This window comes from Fringilla coelebs, assembly GCF_963513975.1.
Source record: "Fringilla coelebs genome assembly, chromosome: 2".
Taxonomy (NCBI): domain Eukaryota; kingdom Metazoa; phylum Chordata; class Aves; order Passeriformes; family Fringillidae; genus Fringilla; species Fringilla coelebs.
In genome coordinates this window covers 86957510-86976094 of record NC_140029.1, presented here as the reverse complement: position 1 = coordinate 86976094, position 18585 = coordinate 86957510, and the positions used below count along the sequence as shown (strand labels likewise).

The 18585-nt window shown below is 43.9% G+C and overlaps 1 protein-coding gene across 1 annotated transcript in view; it reads right to left on the bottom strand.

Moving 5' to 3' along the window:
- A2M (alpha-2-macroglobulin) overlaps positions 1–18585 on the bottom strand; it is a gene marked incomplete at its 5' end in the record, with an annotated part of 29781 nt that overhangs the window by 7184 nt on the left and 4012 nt on the right. Inside the window, 22 exon segments of the mRNA XM_084226028.1 lie at positions 1066–1150; positions 1619–1795; positions 2180–2263; positions 2767–2818; positions 4073–4194; positions 4829–4955; positions 5224–5452; positions 5766–5874; positions 7583–7733; positions 8357–8527; positions 9183–9332; positions 9993–10135; positions 10617–10680; positions 11012–11239; positions 12612–12770; positions 13266–13375; positions 13608–13722; positions 15148–15271; positions 16022–16106; positions 17314–17482; positions 17831–17851; positions 18377–18429. Coding sequence (XP_084082154.1) covers positions 1066–1150; positions 1619–1795; positions 2180–2263; positions 2767–2818; positions 4073–4194; positions 4829–4955; positions 5224–5452; positions 5766–5874; positions 7583–7733; positions 8357–8527; positions 9183–9332; positions 9993–10135; positions 10617–10680; positions 11012–11239; positions 12612–12770; positions 13266–13375; positions 13608–13722; positions 15148–15271; positions 16022–16106; positions 17314–17482; positions 17831–17851; positions 18377–18429 — 2728 coding nt within the window.

Genomic DNA, 18585 nt, shown 5'->3' with positions numbered 1-18585 from the left:
GGGGCCAGTTAGTCAGACCATATGTATATTATAGCCTCCCCTCAAAAAATTCTGTCAAAAAATTGCTTTCCACTTTGATTTTTGTCTCTCATTTTTGGCTCAAAAAACCCTGTGATCTCTTTGTGTTGAGGCTGCAGTTTGAAGGACAATGATTGTTGATCTGTCTTTGAAAAAAGCTCTTTGAAAAATGTCAGTAATTGCATGCCAATTAGCTAAATATGCATAACAGAAGTACTCAAAATTATAAGGAAGAATAATTAAATTCCCACAAGCTCATGGTGTGTTGGTAGAACTCTTAAATTGTAAATCCAGGCTTCATGGGTTTCCCAGAACTCCCTTAGAATTTTAAAGTAAAGCAGAACATGTTAAAAGAGTTTTTGTTAAGAGTTGTTGCAAGCAGTTATGGAAAAGAAGCAGGCATGTAGTGAGAAGCCAACATGCTGTCAAAAGCCAATTACCATTTCAGAAACTAAACGCAAACTGAGGGTGATGAGTTCTTCCATTATTATCCGTACTTGAAATTGAAAACACATGACAATGATATACAAGAGCAAGTCAAAACTTTTCAGGAAGTCAAAATGGCAACACACATGCTCCTCCAGCTTGTCTTTGCTTAGTAGCATACAAACATTTGAAAAAAAACCATTCGGCACTGCTCTTGGATTATCAACCTTTCCACTTGTGTTTCCTCATATGTTTCCATATGGAAACATCTTTTCCAGCAGACTTCTCAGCAGATGCTAGTCTAGAAGAACTGCCACTGCAAATTTTCAGCCTTCTTCAGTCATGGTGTTAAATCCCTGCTCCCTTCTTCCCCAATTTATCTCTATTTCCTTCTGTCTGTAATCATCCTCGGAGCCACTGGTGGGAGGAAGCACTTCAGCCATAAGCTGGCTGATGCAGACTATTTATTAAGAAGGAAGCAGCCTAGAGACCACACCAACTCTGGAAAGCCTGCTGGTCTACAACAGAATTTCCTCTTTACTGTCAGGCAGTATTTATTATAAATGTGTGGGTGAGAAAGAGGAGCATATTGGAGATGCATAGGTGGCATTGACATCTCACCAGGTATTCCCTGGTTGGCCATAACGCTGTCCAAAGGTACTGTAGGAACCATCTTGGTGCTTGTAGTTCAGCTGCCTCTGATAACCTGCAATGGAAAGATAAGATGCAAGAAAGAGTCTGCTGAGTGATGGGGAAATAGAAAAATAGCTCCATCAGCAAAAACAAATGAGAGAGGCACAGGTCGGTCCTATCCTAACCAATATGCAGTGCTGGTACAACCCCACCTCCATGAATGAGGAAAAGCAACACCTGCCTTTCTTCAGAAGGATGGCAGGAGCTATAAATGACAATGAATGAGTCACTGTAGCAATGAAACTCTGCAATGCATTGCCACCCCATGAGAAAAGTGCTGGCAATGATCAGGTACAGTAATGCTTAAGCAACACAAAATAATAAAGAAAAAATCAGCAAAGAGCCCCCTCAGGCATACAGCAGAGACCATCTGTGTATGAGAGAAGACCACTTTCAACATTTGGCCAGCATTTGACAGATCTACCCCAGGCAGGATCTAGAAAAAAGCCAAAGCAGAAGCAAAATCCACGTCCCAGCTCACCGCTCACTAGGTATCCAGTGGCCTTGGATTTGATCTCCTCACTCAGCTGCCCTGTCTTGTTCAAATAGTCCAGGACGTAGATGTTGGGGGCAAAGAGGACCATGTTCTGCTCCCCACAGCCAAAGGGCATCTGGAGGAGCTGGTGCAGGTTCTGCATGGCAGTGCCCATGATGTCACCTGAGGAGCAGGAGATACCAGAGGGATGTTAACAAAATTTAGGGCTGGCTATCAGAATCAGGGGAAGCTACTGAATGACAGATGCAGGAGATATCAGAGAAGAACAAAAGATAATCTGGATTGATAAAGATCCTGGAACAAAACACAGAACATCAGAGAAAAAGGGGAAATGAGAGAAAGTGCATTGTGAGAAGACTGAGGAAAAAGGCCTGCAGAAAAGGAAAAGGATTGGCACAAACAGAAGGGAAAGTGCTCAGGACAGAAGAGATTAAAGACAAGAATGAGCTGTGCAAAGAGAAAACCAAGAGAAAAAGCTGTGAGGAAGGAGGTCAATACAAGGAGTCAGAAACAGCACATGGTTCTAGTGTGAGGCAGTTAACTCACCCAGCACTGAGAAATATGCTCTGCCTGAGTCTTGTACTACATTTTCAGGTAGCAATAGGGAAAACTCCTCTTTCACAGGCACTCCTGAGAAAGAAACGAGACCCAAACAGCTTCAGTGCAGTTCCAAGAAATGGCTAATGGAACGGGAGGGGGTCTCAGTACAACAAGAGGAACTCTTCCTATTAGAAATGCCCTGATTTCAGTTACTTCATATTTCCCTGGCTGGAACACAATCTCTGCATGAAACCACTCCCAGCCACTTCTAGGCACTGCAGATCATGTGTCTACAACTTCCTCCTGAGTGTGCAAGAAAACAAGAGGACTTGTAACTCCAGTGCCAGAACTAAACAGAGTAGGGATGCAAACATCCATGATACATCTGTCCTATCTCATACCATGCTTAGGCAGGAGGGTAAATTCTTTAGGACTTTCTTCTGCCTTATGTCTCAAACTCCCTACCAATGGGGCATGTTTTGACTGCCCCAAAAATGTCAGACTATTTGGAATATTATAGAGGCAGGACTCCAACATCCCACCCATCAAACTACACAGGAACAAACAGAGAGTGTGTGAAGAGTGGGCTTTACCTTTTACACAGAGCACAGAATTCTGGGTTGTTTCCTTCTCAAATCCTTCAGGCTTGGATGGGATGAAGCAAAACAAGAGAGGTGAGAAATTAGTGATACAGGAAATTATAGGCAGGAATCCTCACAAGGACAGAGGAATATGTAAAAAGAAAAGTGAGGCAACTGAAGACGGAGAGGCAGTCACAAACATTCCCTGAAATACAGAGCTCTGAAATAATTTAAGCAAACAAAAGAAATGTGATCCTAAATGACTGGTGTTGTATGTGAAGGAAGGACAGGAAAAAGAGAAGGGAACACTGCAGGACCATCAAATGGATGACCTGCAACTATTGCACACAGTGAGAGACACTTAACATCCTTGTGACAAAGGGACTGCAGCATTACAGAGGGCTCTGCTGAAGAGAAGTCTGCAGTGCTATTTATTGTAATGCTGCAGATGCTTTAGGGGAAAAAATGTGTATGTAAACAATAGAAAGGGAGGATGTAGTACACTGTAGTATCTGTTGACACTACTGCTAGCACATGGTGGGTAAACATTAGGGAGTTTTATGATATGGAGGAAAGCTCAGAACATAGAACCTAACTGCCAGATTACCACCATCAGTATATAGTAAACTAACAATTTCCTGTAAAGGCTATCCAATACTGCCATATAGTATTTCCTTCTGTTCCACATCACATCAGCAACTCTTCCTGCCACAGGAAATGGGTGAGCTGTAAAATTTCAACATGTTTTCATGTGTTGTTTTAAGGTGATTTCTTTACAGTCATCTAATTCCCGTAGGTGCTTGTGAATCCCTCACCTTTGTCTTGGTGCCAGTCTTTGTTACCAAGCTGTAATTGCAAAACACTCAGCTTAAGAGGCAGTTTGCTTGGCCACTCTGAGGCAGAGGCAGCATGTGCTGACTGGCACATTTACTGGGGGTGTGTCAAAAGAAGGAGAGAGGCTGTAAAGACAGTGTATGGAAATAGCAGGTGATAGATGGGAGCTAGAGGGAAGGATGGATTGCAGTTACAGTAGAAGTTACAGGGAAAGTTAATTGCACCAGGAGACACAAGGCACATTATTAAGCTGAGAGCTTTATGCAGCCTTGCCAAACTACAAAGATGGTGTAAAACAATCATGTTGCCATGCTGCGTGGTGATGCCATAAAATCATAGACCACACCAGGTTAAAAGGGACCTCAAAAAATCATCTGGTCCAACCTAAGAAGAAAGGGAGCTAGATGAGATCATCCAGCACCCCATCCAGCTGTATCACTGTGCAAGCTAAAGGCTCAGTCCTCCCTTCCCACAGCCCACGTACCTCCACCAGCAGCTGTCTGATGACCGTGTCCTTCCGTCCTTTCTCAGGGGTCTCCACAATGTAGTTCCCACAGGGCTGCTGGTTCTGTAGGGCCTCAGTGGTCACTGAGAGCTCCACCTGCCCTGGAGGAAACAAGGGTCAGTCAGCCCTGCCAGGCAGAGCCAGGCAATGGGATTCACTGCTATGTTCAGGAGTTTCACCTTGCAGGCTCATGGATGGAGATTTCTGTCACAGCTGGGCCCCGCTTCTTTCCCCAAAACCAAGCTCTCTACACGAGCTGTGCTGTCATTGAAAAATGACTCTATTTTGGAGGCTCTTTCACAGAACCCAGGACACCAGAGAGCTGAGTGTGACCAGTCCCACTGCTGTTAAGCACATTGCTGCCCTGCATGCACACCAAAGCTGCTGCCACACCAACAGTGAAAACAAAGTGCAAAGATCCCAAGTCCTCCCTAATCTCTGGGAGGAACAGAGCTAGGAGAACATCTCTGCTGGCCAGCAATGTCTCTGGCCTCAGGAGATGCTGTTCAAGGGCTATAAGGCTTGATGGTACTGCATGTGATGCCAGACACACAGTTGAACCCTATGAATCACCCAGTCTTTGCCTCCCAAATATCAGTCTTTGCCCCCCAGATCAGACACACTCAACTGAAGTGCTTTCCAGGAAAATGTGCTGCTCTAATGTCCAATACTGAACAGGGAGAACAGCACAAAGAAACCCTTCCTGCAGTTTTCAGGAAACCCTGAGACCTTTACCTAGAGATTTGGGAGTCACCAGCCATGCCACAGTTTTCCTCACATTCTCACAGAGACAATGAGATTCTTCCTCCTTTTCCACCAGAGTAGCCAGGAAATGAGAAGACTGAGCCAGAGTCACACTGACCTGCCAGTTGTAGGGAGAGGTACAATTAAGAAAGGATGATCATGAGAAACAGGGAGCTAGGAAGCCATAGAAACAGCTATTTCTTCAGCAGCAAAGGAGCAGGGAACTGGAGTTGTGGGTTCTGCATTTGAAGTATATAGGAGAAATAACATAAAAAGTTGGGGCAAAGGGTCTAGGGCTACTGAGAGATAAGGTAAGAAGGCTAGGTGAAGACAAGGGGTGCACAAGAAGGTACCCAGCTGCAGACAGTAATTTAAACCTCCCTTACCCGGATGCAGGCAGGCAGGTAGTTGAAAACGGTGGCTTTCAGCGTGAAGGACTCCCCACGCACCACAGAGTAGGGCATGGTGAGCTCCACAAAGAAGGGCTGGAAGGCTCTGAGGGACACTGTTGGGGACAGGCCAAAGCCCCTGTCTGCTGAAGTGCAGAATGCGTTGGCTTTCCACTCCGTGATGGTGTCAGGGATGGTCACTTCCAGATCGGCTTTTCCCTCAGAGCTGGTCAGGCACAGACAGCAAGGACAGAGGGATCAATGTTACAGCATCTTGGTGACTACCTGCACCCCTTTTGGCCCACTGAACAGTATTTGCTGTGTGAACGATGGGGCACAGCACATTTGCTACTGTAGGATCACTCTACATCTTACAGTCCACTCTTTGGTCAAACCTAACAATGGCTGAAAGTAATTTCATCTTAGAGGATTGCCAAATAGTCTCTGCAAATGATGAAGGACAAACACTTTGGGATTCATGTTTTCATCTTATAAACCCAGTTTTATTAAAAAGGAATGAGGTAGCCCAAGGTACTCACCTTACAGGTACTAAACTCCAAATCCAGGTTTCTGGGAAATACTTTCGGACTGTCTCTGTCACCTCTTCAGGAGTGCTTAATTGGTTAGAAATTCTCTCTGTTGGAATGTCTGAATATGGTGAGATGAAAAAGAAATCAACCACTGATAATTCCAAAGAAGCAGGACCTATATCAGCATCATGCTTCACTCTGAGAAAGAGTCAATCAGAAGCAGATGCTTGTGGTTTTAGTGAGCTATGGTACCAACATCAGTGTGGTTTCAGGGCCAAGGCTTATGGGCAAAAGGACCTAGCCTTCCATTATTTTCTGCTGGTCTCCAGCAGACCTTGAAGTTTGGAAGCCAGCACTTTACAAGATTTAAAAAAAAGGATTTAGACCAAAAACCTATTCTATACAAGCAGCCTTTTTCTCTTTCAGGTGCTGTCTTCATGTGCTGTTCTTCTCCATCCTAATCAGGCCAGCCAGCAATGGAACATCCCTCTGTTTAAGTTTTTTTTTTGTAGGGTCATTGAGACTCAAAGTACCAACTTCCTGTCAAAGCTATGGCCTCCTCAAGAACTAGGCTGAAAAGACTCAAAATAAAAACAAGCATCTGGAATATGGGAAGGGTAAAAAGAGCTATTTTGATTGAAACAAAGTTTTCACATACAAAATTTATTCCCAGTAAAATAGTCTGTGTTTGGGATGAAATTTGTTTAAACATTTTGTTTTAATTTACTTTTCAATAACTGAAAAACAAAGATGGGGTGGGTGGGACTTGGTTAGCTTGGCTTTCACAAACAGAAAGAGAAATGCATCCAAGCAGAAAAAGAAGAAAATTTCTTCAAGAAATTCTATTTTTTGTCATCTTTACTTTGGCTAATTCAATTTCTGCATTCAGATAATAATTGAGTAGCCAGCAAGTATTCATACTAACTGTGCAACAGGCATCTCCAGAGCCTGAGAAGGTCTCAGGGACAGGTGAAAGATGCTATCAGAGTTATATCACATTGCTCCTGGCAAAAGTGGCAGGTGGCTTGCTTGTGTTTTTCTGTTGTAGTATTTCAGTCTTCTTAGTGATGGTTATTTCAGTTTAAAATAATTAAAAGGCATCTATCCTCCATCTTAGCAACTTCTGCCAGAAGCTGAAATTGTTTTCAAGCTAGATGCATACTAGCTCAGGTTCTAGTGCCAAAGGAAAACTCTCTGAATCAGCTATCCAGCTAGAATAACTTAAAAATTCTAAGATATTTTCCTTAATATAAGACTGAAGGATGATAAGGCCAATTCAGTTGCCCAAACTGTTACAGTGTAAGAGTTAAGATAGCCCTTAAAAATAGGGTAATAGGATGGGTTCATTTCAGACTGTACTTCTATCATATATGTCTTACCATGCTAAGCTCCCAAAGTCTACCAGCTCATGACTGAAAAATTTGCCACCCACTTCATGGTTTTGACCATACATAAGACTGGCTGAGTCAATGAGAACAGCCTTAAAATGGTATTGGAGACTCTGTAGGCAATAATCTAGGAATAGAAGTCAACTGTAAAAGCCTAATCAACAGAATCAAGCCTAATTAAGAGAATTTATCAGCAGGATAATATCCTCTGCTCTGCCAGTCTTTGAGCACTGTCTGGACCTGCTGATTTCTTACGTAGAGTTACCAAAGTTTGTCTGTAGACCTACACAACCCACTCAGAAGCTGAAATCTGCAAACCCATCAGCTCAGTTCCAAGGTTTCAGTTCACAACCCCAGCTCTTGTTTAAGTATTCACCCCAAAAGACAAACAGGATCTCTGTTGAGAACAGAAGCAGTAACAAAACCGAGTTCCCTTACCACTTGTCCTCATGGCATACATGGGTGATGCAGCCATGGCTGCAGGTGCTCCTAGGCCAACTGGTGCATGGGCAGTGTAGTGGTGATTACTTGGGCTGCAAATCCAAGGTTTCTTCACGTTGGTATTTGTGAAAACCTTTAAACCCATCTCCTATGGGAGAAAAACCAAACTTGCTTTTTTATTACTGAATCCTGTTGAGGTTTACATGGCAGACTTGACATTGGTGTTTTACTCAAAATGGAGAAGTTGTTACTGTGTATGGATTGGACCTTGAGATGATCCCCCGATCCCTGGGTCTGAGTGCTTGGGCAGCTCAGAGAGACCAAAGGATCTATCCCCTGTTTTTCTAGGACACTGGCTCCAGTCCATTTTCAGCCTAGGGGTCAGGATTAGCCAGGAAGTAGATATAAAGTTTTCTCTCTGGAAGGAAATATCTGTGGCTACAATGTAGCTCAAGGACATACTGATTTATTCAAGGTAACTATAGTGGCATGGGATCATTTACCTCCAATTAGAACCTCACTTCAAGTCAACCTCAAACCTTTTCCTGCAAGAAAACTTTGAGACATATCCCTTTTCCATCAAGTGTGAAGCATATCTGGCAAGACAAGTAAAGACCCTCACTGAATATGCCTCTGGATAAAAAGAAGTGTCAGGTCATTCAGATGCACAAACCCTTCCTTCCCTTGTTAAGTTTCATGATGCCATGGAAGTCTTAAGCATTCTCAAACATTCTCCCCCTCCACTGCCTAACCAGGCCAGGGGGGCTGTACCTTTAGGATGCTGTAAGTGTCCTCTTCATTCATCCCCATTACTGGAACATAGGTGATCCCATCCCGAACTATTGGCTCCACAGTCACACAATCCCACCGGGGCTCCTCCAAGGGTATGCTTGAGTCATAGACATAGCCATGGAATTCCTTCACTGGGAGTAAGTCATACACCTTGGCAGAAAGAGAGGAAGTATTTGGCCTTTTAGTGTCCATTTTTATGAAACACAACTGAGGGAGTTGGATGCAAGCACCATAACAGTCACATCACCAGCTCATACATCCACATTGCCATGGTACTCCCTGTGCTGAGAGCAATACAAGTTTGGGAATCAAAAAAAAGGATCAAAATCTGGGGATACTGCCTCTTTTTTTATGCTCTGCATGTTAGTCTGGTCATTATGGTTCAAATATGTCAAAAATTACATTGGCCAAGCCATCTGCAATACTCAGGGATTGTCATTTTCTGCTTGGCAAAAGGCAAATAAATTCTTTGACACTTCCAGATGCTACCCCAAGAAAATTAATCCCCGCATAAGGAGAATAACTGAAAAATTATCATCAAACACACAACAGTGTTTGACTCTGCCAAGACAAGCAGATCCCTTAAATGGGCTTTCTAACTGCCATCCCTAAAACCACACAAACCCCCTAAGAAACAACTGCTGCCTACTTCTCATCTTTTGCCCATTGGAGGAAGATGAGAAGCAGTACAGGGGAGCCGCCCTATGTCAGCTCTTACAAGAGGGACTGTTGTCTGCTTCTACTCCAGCACTGGCTGCTCTTGCTCTGAGCAGGCTCTGACTTGTTCCACAGACCAAGAACTTACAGAGCTGGGTGACAGGTCAGCTTCTGGCTTCATGAGGAGCACACTCTTGTCCACAGCACGCACAGCACAGAGGGAGTTGGGCGAGGCTCGGAACTGCAAGTGAGCATCCGAGGAAGGCAGGCCTTCCGAAGGGGAGAAGCTTAAGTTCACCTGGAACCACAGGAAAGGCTATGTCACAGATGCCCTACCCTCACAGGACTTTTCCTTCCAGTTGAGTGCATTCAGTTCTAACTTTACAAGGTTATGCATGCACACTTCCCTCTACACATCCTCTTGGCTACTGCTCCCTTCCAGCAGTGCCAGGGGAATCAGCACCAAGAGCTCTTGGCAACTTCAAGCATCACAATTGCTCATAAAATTTTTAAGGTGGTTGTGGGTTTTGTGGTCATTGTGAGTGTGATGGGGCAGTCCCTCATAGGGGCTAGATGTGATCAGACAGTGGAGCATGTCCTTGAACTAGGACCAGTCACTGTACTGCGCCCAGAAACTCAATGTGGAGAGAAAATCACCTTGCAAAGACCTTGCAGTTCTCTTTTTCTTAACCAGGACCATCTGCATGATCTGCAGTTTGACCAGTTGCTAAAGGGGGTTTTATCAGTGTAGCCTCTGCTAGCACTTTTTTTTTCCAGCAGCTGATCTCCTCCAGGTTAGCACAAACCAGTAAACAGTGAAGCTACCCACAACAATTGATATGTTGCTTGTCCAGTGCTAGTGTATCCAAAGAAATTAGCTAAACCAGGCTGAATGTAAATAAGTGAGCTTGAACACACTGCAGTCTGGTGGCTGCTCCCTCAGGAAGCGGACACTTACCTTATTATTGAAACATAATTCTGTGTGGAACTTGGCTGAATCAGCAATCACCTCCTTGCTGGAGACTGTGGTGTAGACAAGCACCTGGGCCACTGGAGCAATATCAGCTTGTACAGACAGGTGTAGTGAGAAGACACCCTTGTCTAGCAAACAAAACAATGGCAAAAAGTTAAGGCACAAAAACTTTCTCTTGGAGCAGTCAAAATTCTAGGTTTGACTTTATGCTGAACTTTATCCTAACCATTATGAAATTCCAGGCATCCAGGTGGGATGAATTGGTGCTCACAGTGATGTGAACTCTCCCTGTCTGACTGTAAAGGCCTGTTTTCCAGTGCATAAGTATGCTGAATTTTGCTTCAGCTTCTAAAAACAGACTATCAGATGTATCTTTGAGGAGCACTGGAGCCACAGAAAATGCAGTGTCAGGAGAAAGATAGTGGCACAAGGAATTAGAGAATATCTGTGAAAAGCCTAAAGGCAGGGAAAATAAAGGTTAAACTTTTCCCAGATCTTAGAGGACATGCACATGTCAATCCCTGCATTTGCATGGAAGCAGAATGTATGTCTGCCATAGTTGCCTAGCCCCCCATAAGAGTGAAAATTTGGTGGGGGAAAGGAACTCACCACTTTCCTGGTCCAAATCCAGAATGTGAGTGCCTCCTTGCTTAATGTTTCCCTTGGCCATCACCTGAATGGAAGGAGAAACTTTGTTGTGATTGTGGTTTTGCATTAGCCAAACCTGAAATTAGGGACCCTGCACGGAGAGCAACTGAGCTCCGTGTCTGCTGCTCACACCCAGCTCTCTGCCTCCCTGGAGCAGAATCCCTATGCTCACCCAGAGGGTACAGGGACATCCTTACTTTTTTACTCCCAACTCAGACCCACCTTTTTGTTTCTAAAGAACACATGGAGGATGACAAGAAAGTGTTTAAAGACTGCTGCCACTAACCACAGCTTTTATTTCTAATCCCCCTATAACTGCCAGTGACAACCTCACTGTATGGCAGGTGCAAACTTACCAGGTAGTAAAAGGTGATTTTCTTCTGCTCTCCTATAGCTTCTGGAGTAAGGATATAATGCACCCAGATCTCTGTGGTGGAGCCACAGCTTAGTGGCTTGGACTTGGGCTCAATTTTGAGGAAGCTGTTACTGGGAGAGTAAAAGCGCTTTAGCTGGAGATAACTTTCTCCATAAGATGGAGCAACCCAGGAACGATCATAGCAGAAGATGTTGGTTTTATGAACTGCCTGGAAAAGGAGAAAATACATACATAGATCCTCAAACACAGGTGGCCAACTGGAGACAAAAAAATTCATGGCCTAATATTGAAGCTTTAGTTTTGTTTTTTTTTTTATGGTACTGAAGTAATAAGGAAGTCTACAAAAAAAAAAAAAAAAGAAAAAAATTAAAAAAACAAACGCCAACACATGAGTTTGGAAAGTGCAAGACAGGATGGTGGCATCTTTAGCAAATCATTGGGAATGATCTCACTCCCACAGAAGCTGGAGTTTGTGTCAAAAAAGCTGACTCATATCAGATTTTTATTTACTATCAGCATCAGTTTAAGGGCCTTTTACACTAATGCCTTGCCCTCTTTAATATTCTAGTTAGTCTAAAGGGGAAAAAAGCCAATTTTCATTTCTTTTTTTATCATCGGCACTGGAGATAGCGCTGTTCAGTTCAGATATTACCAGTGCCAAGATCAAGCTACAGATCTTGGCACTGGTAATATCTGAAGCTATAGAAAAGAAGGACAATCTCCAACTAATAATTCAAAACCTAAACTGAATAGAAGTTTAGGAGGAGAGAGTTCAGTTCCTCTTAAAAATGAGAGCAAGGGGAAGATCTTTCATATTTAGAAGGGCACTTCAGCAACTGATGTGCCTCACATGCCCTTTTTTCTTTATCTTTCTCATTACTTTGGAATCCTTGCCTTTTCTTTATCCTCCAAAAATCTGAAAACTTCAACTATCTAGTAGTAACTTCTGGAAAATTTTTAATGGTTTTAGTCTGTGACAAGGGAATTGTAGAGAGTAGAGCAAATATAATTCTAGACACAAATATTGTCCCCTACTTCAAGATGTGATATTACAAAATATGCATATTACACAACAAATTGCATTTCCCACTAACAAAAAGATGCTCAACAGTCCCAGATGAACAAATTCCACAACAAACCAAAACAAAGCAAAAACAAACGAACAAACAAAAAAACCCAAACCCTCCCTCCCCCCCCCCAATAAAAAAAACCCAGGGGCTGTATTTAGAAACTTGAAATGCTAAATTAAACTCTGAGATGTGCAGATGGGAGATAGACCCACCTTGACTAGATAGGGCTGGTGATTCTCTTTGAGCAGAATAGACTATTATGATCTCTTGATGTTCCTTCTAACCTTGTATTGCAATTGCCAAGCAGAAATCAAATATTTACAAGATAAGTGCAATTGTGACCTGGAACCTCAGTCTGCTGTACGACTGCTTCCACCAAACTGGTGTCAGGGTTCACACAAACAACAAGGAACAATAATCTAACTACTTTTGCATATATAGTAGAAATTTTAGAGCTTCCCCTCAAGCCCTGTGGGGGGCTTCATTACCTTCTCTGCCCAAAGGACTTACCCTAATTCCTACATTTTCCAAGGCCAATGAGGAAGTGTTTAGGGCAAACTCTGCTATGCCCTCTTCATTTGTTGTATAGTTTTCTTCCCGTCCTCCTTGAAGAGAAATTCTCACAGTTTCATTGGCGATTGGAGCATTAGACCCATCCACTAGTTTCACCTGGAGGAGCAAAACCAGTTCAGTTTAGAAGGAGAGGGATGGCTGCCACCTGAACAGGACTGGCAGAGCACCAAGGTAAAGATGTTGAGCCCGTGTCAGAAAAGGAAGCCCCAACAGCACTTTACTCTTTCAGAGACAGCTGCAAACTTTCTGAATGCTTTTTCTCTGCTCTGCCTCTTTCTTATCTCTGCCTCTGGGTAAGAGGAGTGGAGGTGGACAATGACATGCACTCACACCACCAAGGCCTCCAATTAAACAGGTCACTGTAGAAGGAGAATTTTAGTGGACTGGAGAGGCAGAAGCATGAGGACAGGATGAGGGCTGTGCTCTCAGCTGCTGTACCCCAGTTTGAGAGCCTTCAGAGGAAAGGAGATCCACAGGGATTAGCAGCACTGAGGTCCAGCATCCTTACAGAGTTGGGGCATACATCTGACCAGAAGGTTCAGTAGCATCATTGCTTGGCACTCATGGATTCCATTCTCATGGTGTCCCTACCTGCCCAAAGAAGGGGACTCCTCGCTTGTAGTAAGTATCTGAAAGCTGAAATATGACTCTGCTAATGGTGGCTGTGATCTCAGAGAAGCTTGTTCCAGTCAACTCCACTCCTGCAGAAAGAAGCAAGAAGGACTAATTTGCCTCTGCCTGACCAGAATTCCCTTTACTCCAGGCCAACCCTCCTTTGCTGGATAAACTCTTTCCTTGCGGTCTAGAGGCAGGAAAACTCTAAGGTTCCAGAAGAGAGAGAGTCTGCTTTTATCCCTCATTCCTACTGGGCAGGCCCCTCTGCTGGTCTCTCCTGGGCCCATTACATGGCTCTTTCATCCAGATGATCCATACCTGTATCCTCCTCTTTAATCTTGGCATACACATGGAGCTTATTCTCATATTCACTTCTCTTGAGCTGGAATAATTTGGTCTTTACCACTTCAGAAATGCAGCCATAGATGTCTGTCTGTTGGAAGAAAACAAACAAGACCATTATATTTTCATTTATACAATGCTTATTCAACTTAATGAATCCATCACTGTGTGTTGCTCTGAACTGAAAGAGAAGCCCACAACCTCACAGATAACCTACTTCTGTTGTTGTTATCAAAACAGGAAAAAGACATAAATAACTTGGCAAAAAGCATATTGAGATATTCCAGCAAGATTAGAGAAAAAAGGGTTTGCAAACTAGACAATTTTTGTGTATGTTTGTGAAGCTTGAAGCTGCCAACACTTGGTACGAGTGCATTGACTAAGAAATGTTTGTCAGGCATCAGGCTCTTTGGAAAATAAAACTGCTTACTTAAAATGTGTAAGCCATATGAGTTATACATAAACCAAAGCCTGTGTATTTGTAGGAAGAGGATGACAGCTGGAAAAGTATTTTCAAAGCTTGCCACCTCTCTTCAGCAAATTCATGTACAAGGCAAGTCTCCACAGGAGAGGTGCTTAGAACAGAGGTTAGAACCACAGTATTTATATTTTCTTTTGACATTTGTAACAACAGTAGTGGCTCATGTAGACTCATGCGGCTCATGCTGTAGGAGAGCCCAGAGAACACAAGAACATCTATATGGTTTCTTCTCCTGGCATATTTCCACAAGCTATTACTCCAACTTCTGCTAATTAGCCCAGTATTGTTGCACTGTCTGTGCTCCAAACACGTTTCAGTTTCACTCTTGCCAGTTAAAAGGTGAAAAAAGTGTGGGGTTTTTCTGTCTGTCTTTACCACTGCTGCTAAACCCATATTTCTTTCCCTCTTGCTCAAAATGCATCAGCCTCTCTCCTGGTTTCTGCTCCTTTCCTTCCTCTAACACCAGCTTCTGTTCCCACACACTGTCTCCAGAGTAAGCCAACTCCAGCTCTGTTCTCATTGCTCATGGCTTTTCTATCTTTGTTCTTATAGTCTCTACACTTCATCTGGCCTTTCTGTTATTTCTATCACCTCTTAATTCTCTGTCGGATTCTGGCCTGTACACACATTGCTCTTCCTGCTCAGACCTTCCCCCTTATTTTTACCTTTCACATTTCATCTTGCACGCAGTCTTATCTCATCCTTCAGCCATCCTTAAAATACATGGATTTTCAAAGAATCACAGAGTCACAGAATGGATTTGGTTGGAATGGGGCTTAAGGCAATCTAAGTTCCAATTCCCCTGCCTTAGGAAGGACCATCTCCCAACAGACCAGGTTGCTCAAAACCCCATCCAGCCTGGCTTTGAGCACTTCCAGGGATGGGGCATCAATAGCTTCCCTGGGCAACCTGTGCCAGTGCCTCACCACATTTTAACACTGAGTTTGTACGTACTCAGAGCAAGCCTGTGCCTACAAGGCATGCTCAATAACACTTTCTGCAATCACTCTTCCCAGCAGAGTCATCCTGACTCACCTGTCCAGAGAACTCCTCACAGACTGCTCTAGACTCCTCACCATAACAGGACATGGCTGCATGTTCATAGTTCCGGCAGACACGGAAGTTCACGAGGCCGGGAACAGGTTTCCCAAATGTGTATCTACAAGCAGGGAGGATTGAAAGGAAAGCAGAGACATTAGGAATGTAACAGGGACGTAGAAAAATTACAGGCTCATTCCCATTGACGCCAGCTGTCTTCCCTAGAGCTGCTTCCAGGATACACAGGGCCATCATAGGAAATAAAAAGCAGAAAGGAATCTGGTACCATACGTTAATGCTGATTTTGTTGCGAGTCCCCCTCATGCTGGAGCACATGATGCAAGCATCTACCCAAACATCCAGTTGTGACAGAACTGGTTTATGTATGTATGAGCACTGGGTCTTTGCCATCACTCTTCAGCCCAAGCCATGGCTCTCCCAACAGGGTGTGTGGAACACTGCAAGGCAGAATCCAGTGAGGTGACCCAAAGGAAAGAGGGCAGCTGCATCCCTTAGGGTTTCCTCTCCACAATAACGAGTAGAAGATACAGCTAAAGCATCATTCCTGGGTAAACTGAACTAAAGACCTCATCCCTAGCACTGTAGCTGGTGTGCAATCCTCAGTGACTCAAAAAATATGCAAGAAACACTCTCACAAAAAACCAGATCAAAAATATGTTTCTATATGTTACGCACAAGGTGTATCAAGCACTAACTGTTGCCTTTTGTCTAACAGTAGATACAGTTTGCTCGGTCCTGGGACCCCAAAAGGATTGAGAAATATAATAGAGTCTCATCTCAGCCTCTCAACTGAACTTTCATCAGCAAGAAAACACTGAAACCAAGCAGAACTTGAAAGAATGACACTCACAGTCCACAAACTGTCACCTTCAGCTCCTCATCAAGAATGCTGATCACCTTGGGCATTTTCACTGTCACTTCGAATTTTGGCAGCACTGCAGCAGAACCAAAGGAAAAAAGTCTATGTAGTAGGGAATAACATCAGAATGACACATGAAGGTGCTCAGAGGCTGTTCTGACAAATTACCTAAAAACCTTTTACATCTAAAGGGTCAGCCTTTAGAGGCTTCTGTCACCTGCACATCCCACTGAAGTCATTGAAAACCCCTCAGCCAAGCATTGTGCCAGGTAAGAAGACAAGATTATTACACCAGCTATTAAAATACAGCAGCTTTGCAGGTAACACATGGGTTATCAGTCCCACAGCAGTAGGATACAGTAAAACAGAGAGAAAAATCAGCAGAAGTTTCCCACAAATATACAGACTGCAGCTTGGTCTCTGCATTTTCAGAGCATGTAGATCTTATCAAGGTTCAAAACAGGAAGGCATTCTGTATCCAGTGATACATCACAGGGTGACATCCCATCCACACCCAGTTACAGGAGGAGAAGTGGAGACCGTCTTGGGAGAGCTAGGAGGGGATTGAGGGCACAGGACAGAGCATAGTCCGCAATTGGAAGAGATCAAAGCACTTTGAGACTCATCTACCAGGACACCTCTGTGCTGCATGAGCCAGGCCATGTCAGACCATGTAAGAAAGGCTGCAGCTGGCTTGCTGGGGTGGGGAGATGTGCTGGTTGTTACCGTGTGCTGGTGTGTACTGGGATACCATTTTTCTAGCCAAGCAGATGGAAGTGCCATAGAGGTGAGAGCACCAAGGAGAGGTTAAGGCACTACAGCATCATACAAGCTACAGGCTTAGCTTGTGGGGCAGAAAAGGCAAGATCTTAATTTACAGCCTAGACAGCCCCAGCCTAGACCCAGGCTTATGGTGAGACTTGACAGGTATGCAGCCAACTGGAGATGAGGCTGTGGCCTAAAAACCCCTCAGAAAGGAGGTAAGGCTTGTGGCTGTCAGCACAGACTGACCCAAGCACTTTGCTCCTCCTGATAGGAGCCTTGCTGAGGTGGGCATTCTAAAGAGCTGCACTCCATGGTCTGGGGCTTAGGGAAGAGTGGATATAGGTCACTCAAGTGCTTTGGTCTTCTCCTCCTAAAGAAAAGATTCTTGGGAGGGAAGGAACACAGAAGCAAATTTTCAGCGATGCTGGGCATCCTGGTCAGGACTCCTACACTGTTCAATTAAGATTTCATGTGCCAGGGGACTAGCTGTTAGAACTTGAAACTGCAGAGACAGTTACCATACTCCTCCACAGAGAAAGTTTGCTGAACTTTCTTCCCAGAGGCCTTCTGTGCCACCACGGTGTAGGTGCCTTGGATAGGTTCAGAGGTGAGGTTGAAGAACAGCTGTATAAATCCCATCTCTAACTCTGCGTTTGTCCACTGGTACAGACGATTCCTCTTCGGATCCTACAGATAGTGTGATCATGAGGAGATTGTGAGAACAGTGGGAGTCTGCAGTGAGGTCTAGCAAAAGCAGTGAAGGAAAGGACAGCCCCTGTGTTTCAGCAGGCTGCAGGCCAGGAGTGGAGGGCACTAGCAGAGTTTTGGGGGAACTGCACAGCAGGATGACAGGGGAGCTGTAAGCTGGGCCCAGGTACCTGGTAGCCACCATATGAGGTAAAATCTGTGTAGTTGAATTAGCATAAGGGACCAGCTTAATACAAAAAACAAACAAGAATCATGTTGAGACAACTGTTTACTCTGGCCCAGTTGAGGTGCAATAGAGGTGAATGTGAATTAAATGTTTGTACATACCTCAATATACACCAGGGGAATCTAGAAAAAGAAGAAAGGAAGCAGCATGTTTAGACAGAGTGCAAGGAACACAGTCAAATGACATGGGCTATGACCACATTTCAGGGTAAAAGCTAATCATCCTGTGGGGTAATGAAAAAAGTTGCTGGTATGGATCATCAGAGCATTTTGTGTGTGAGAAGACAGGGACAATCCTTGGTCTCAGGCACAAAAGACAGCCAAAATTACTGATTAGTAACTCTGGATGATCTGCTGTGCTAATAAAAACAGGTGCCCACTGTGGCAATGGCAGACTGCTCACTGTTTGTACCAGCACTGTCCATTTGCAGTTTGTCAAACTTTTCCAAGAATGCAGAAGGCATTTTTTTGTGCAGAAATTTGTGCAGAAATTTGACAACAGATCCTGTTAAAAAGATCTGAGGTGACCCAGAATTTTCACAGTTATCTCAGTATACTGAGATCTCTCCCTAACAGAAACTATTTTTCCTCCCTTTACCCACATTTAACTGCAGGCCAAATAAGTTGAAAAACAAGTATCATGCTTACCATTTCATTCACAGGTCTGAACTCTTCATCCAGAGAGACAATTCTGAACAGGACTGATGGAGAAAGACAGTGAGGTTCCACAGTGCAATCAGTAACCAGAAAAATCAGTTGCAAAAACAAATGGTGTAACAGACAACGGGGTTGCTCTCTTCTAAGGAAATTCCACTTACTAGAATGCTAGGTCATGCTAGAAGGTTACCCATCTACTA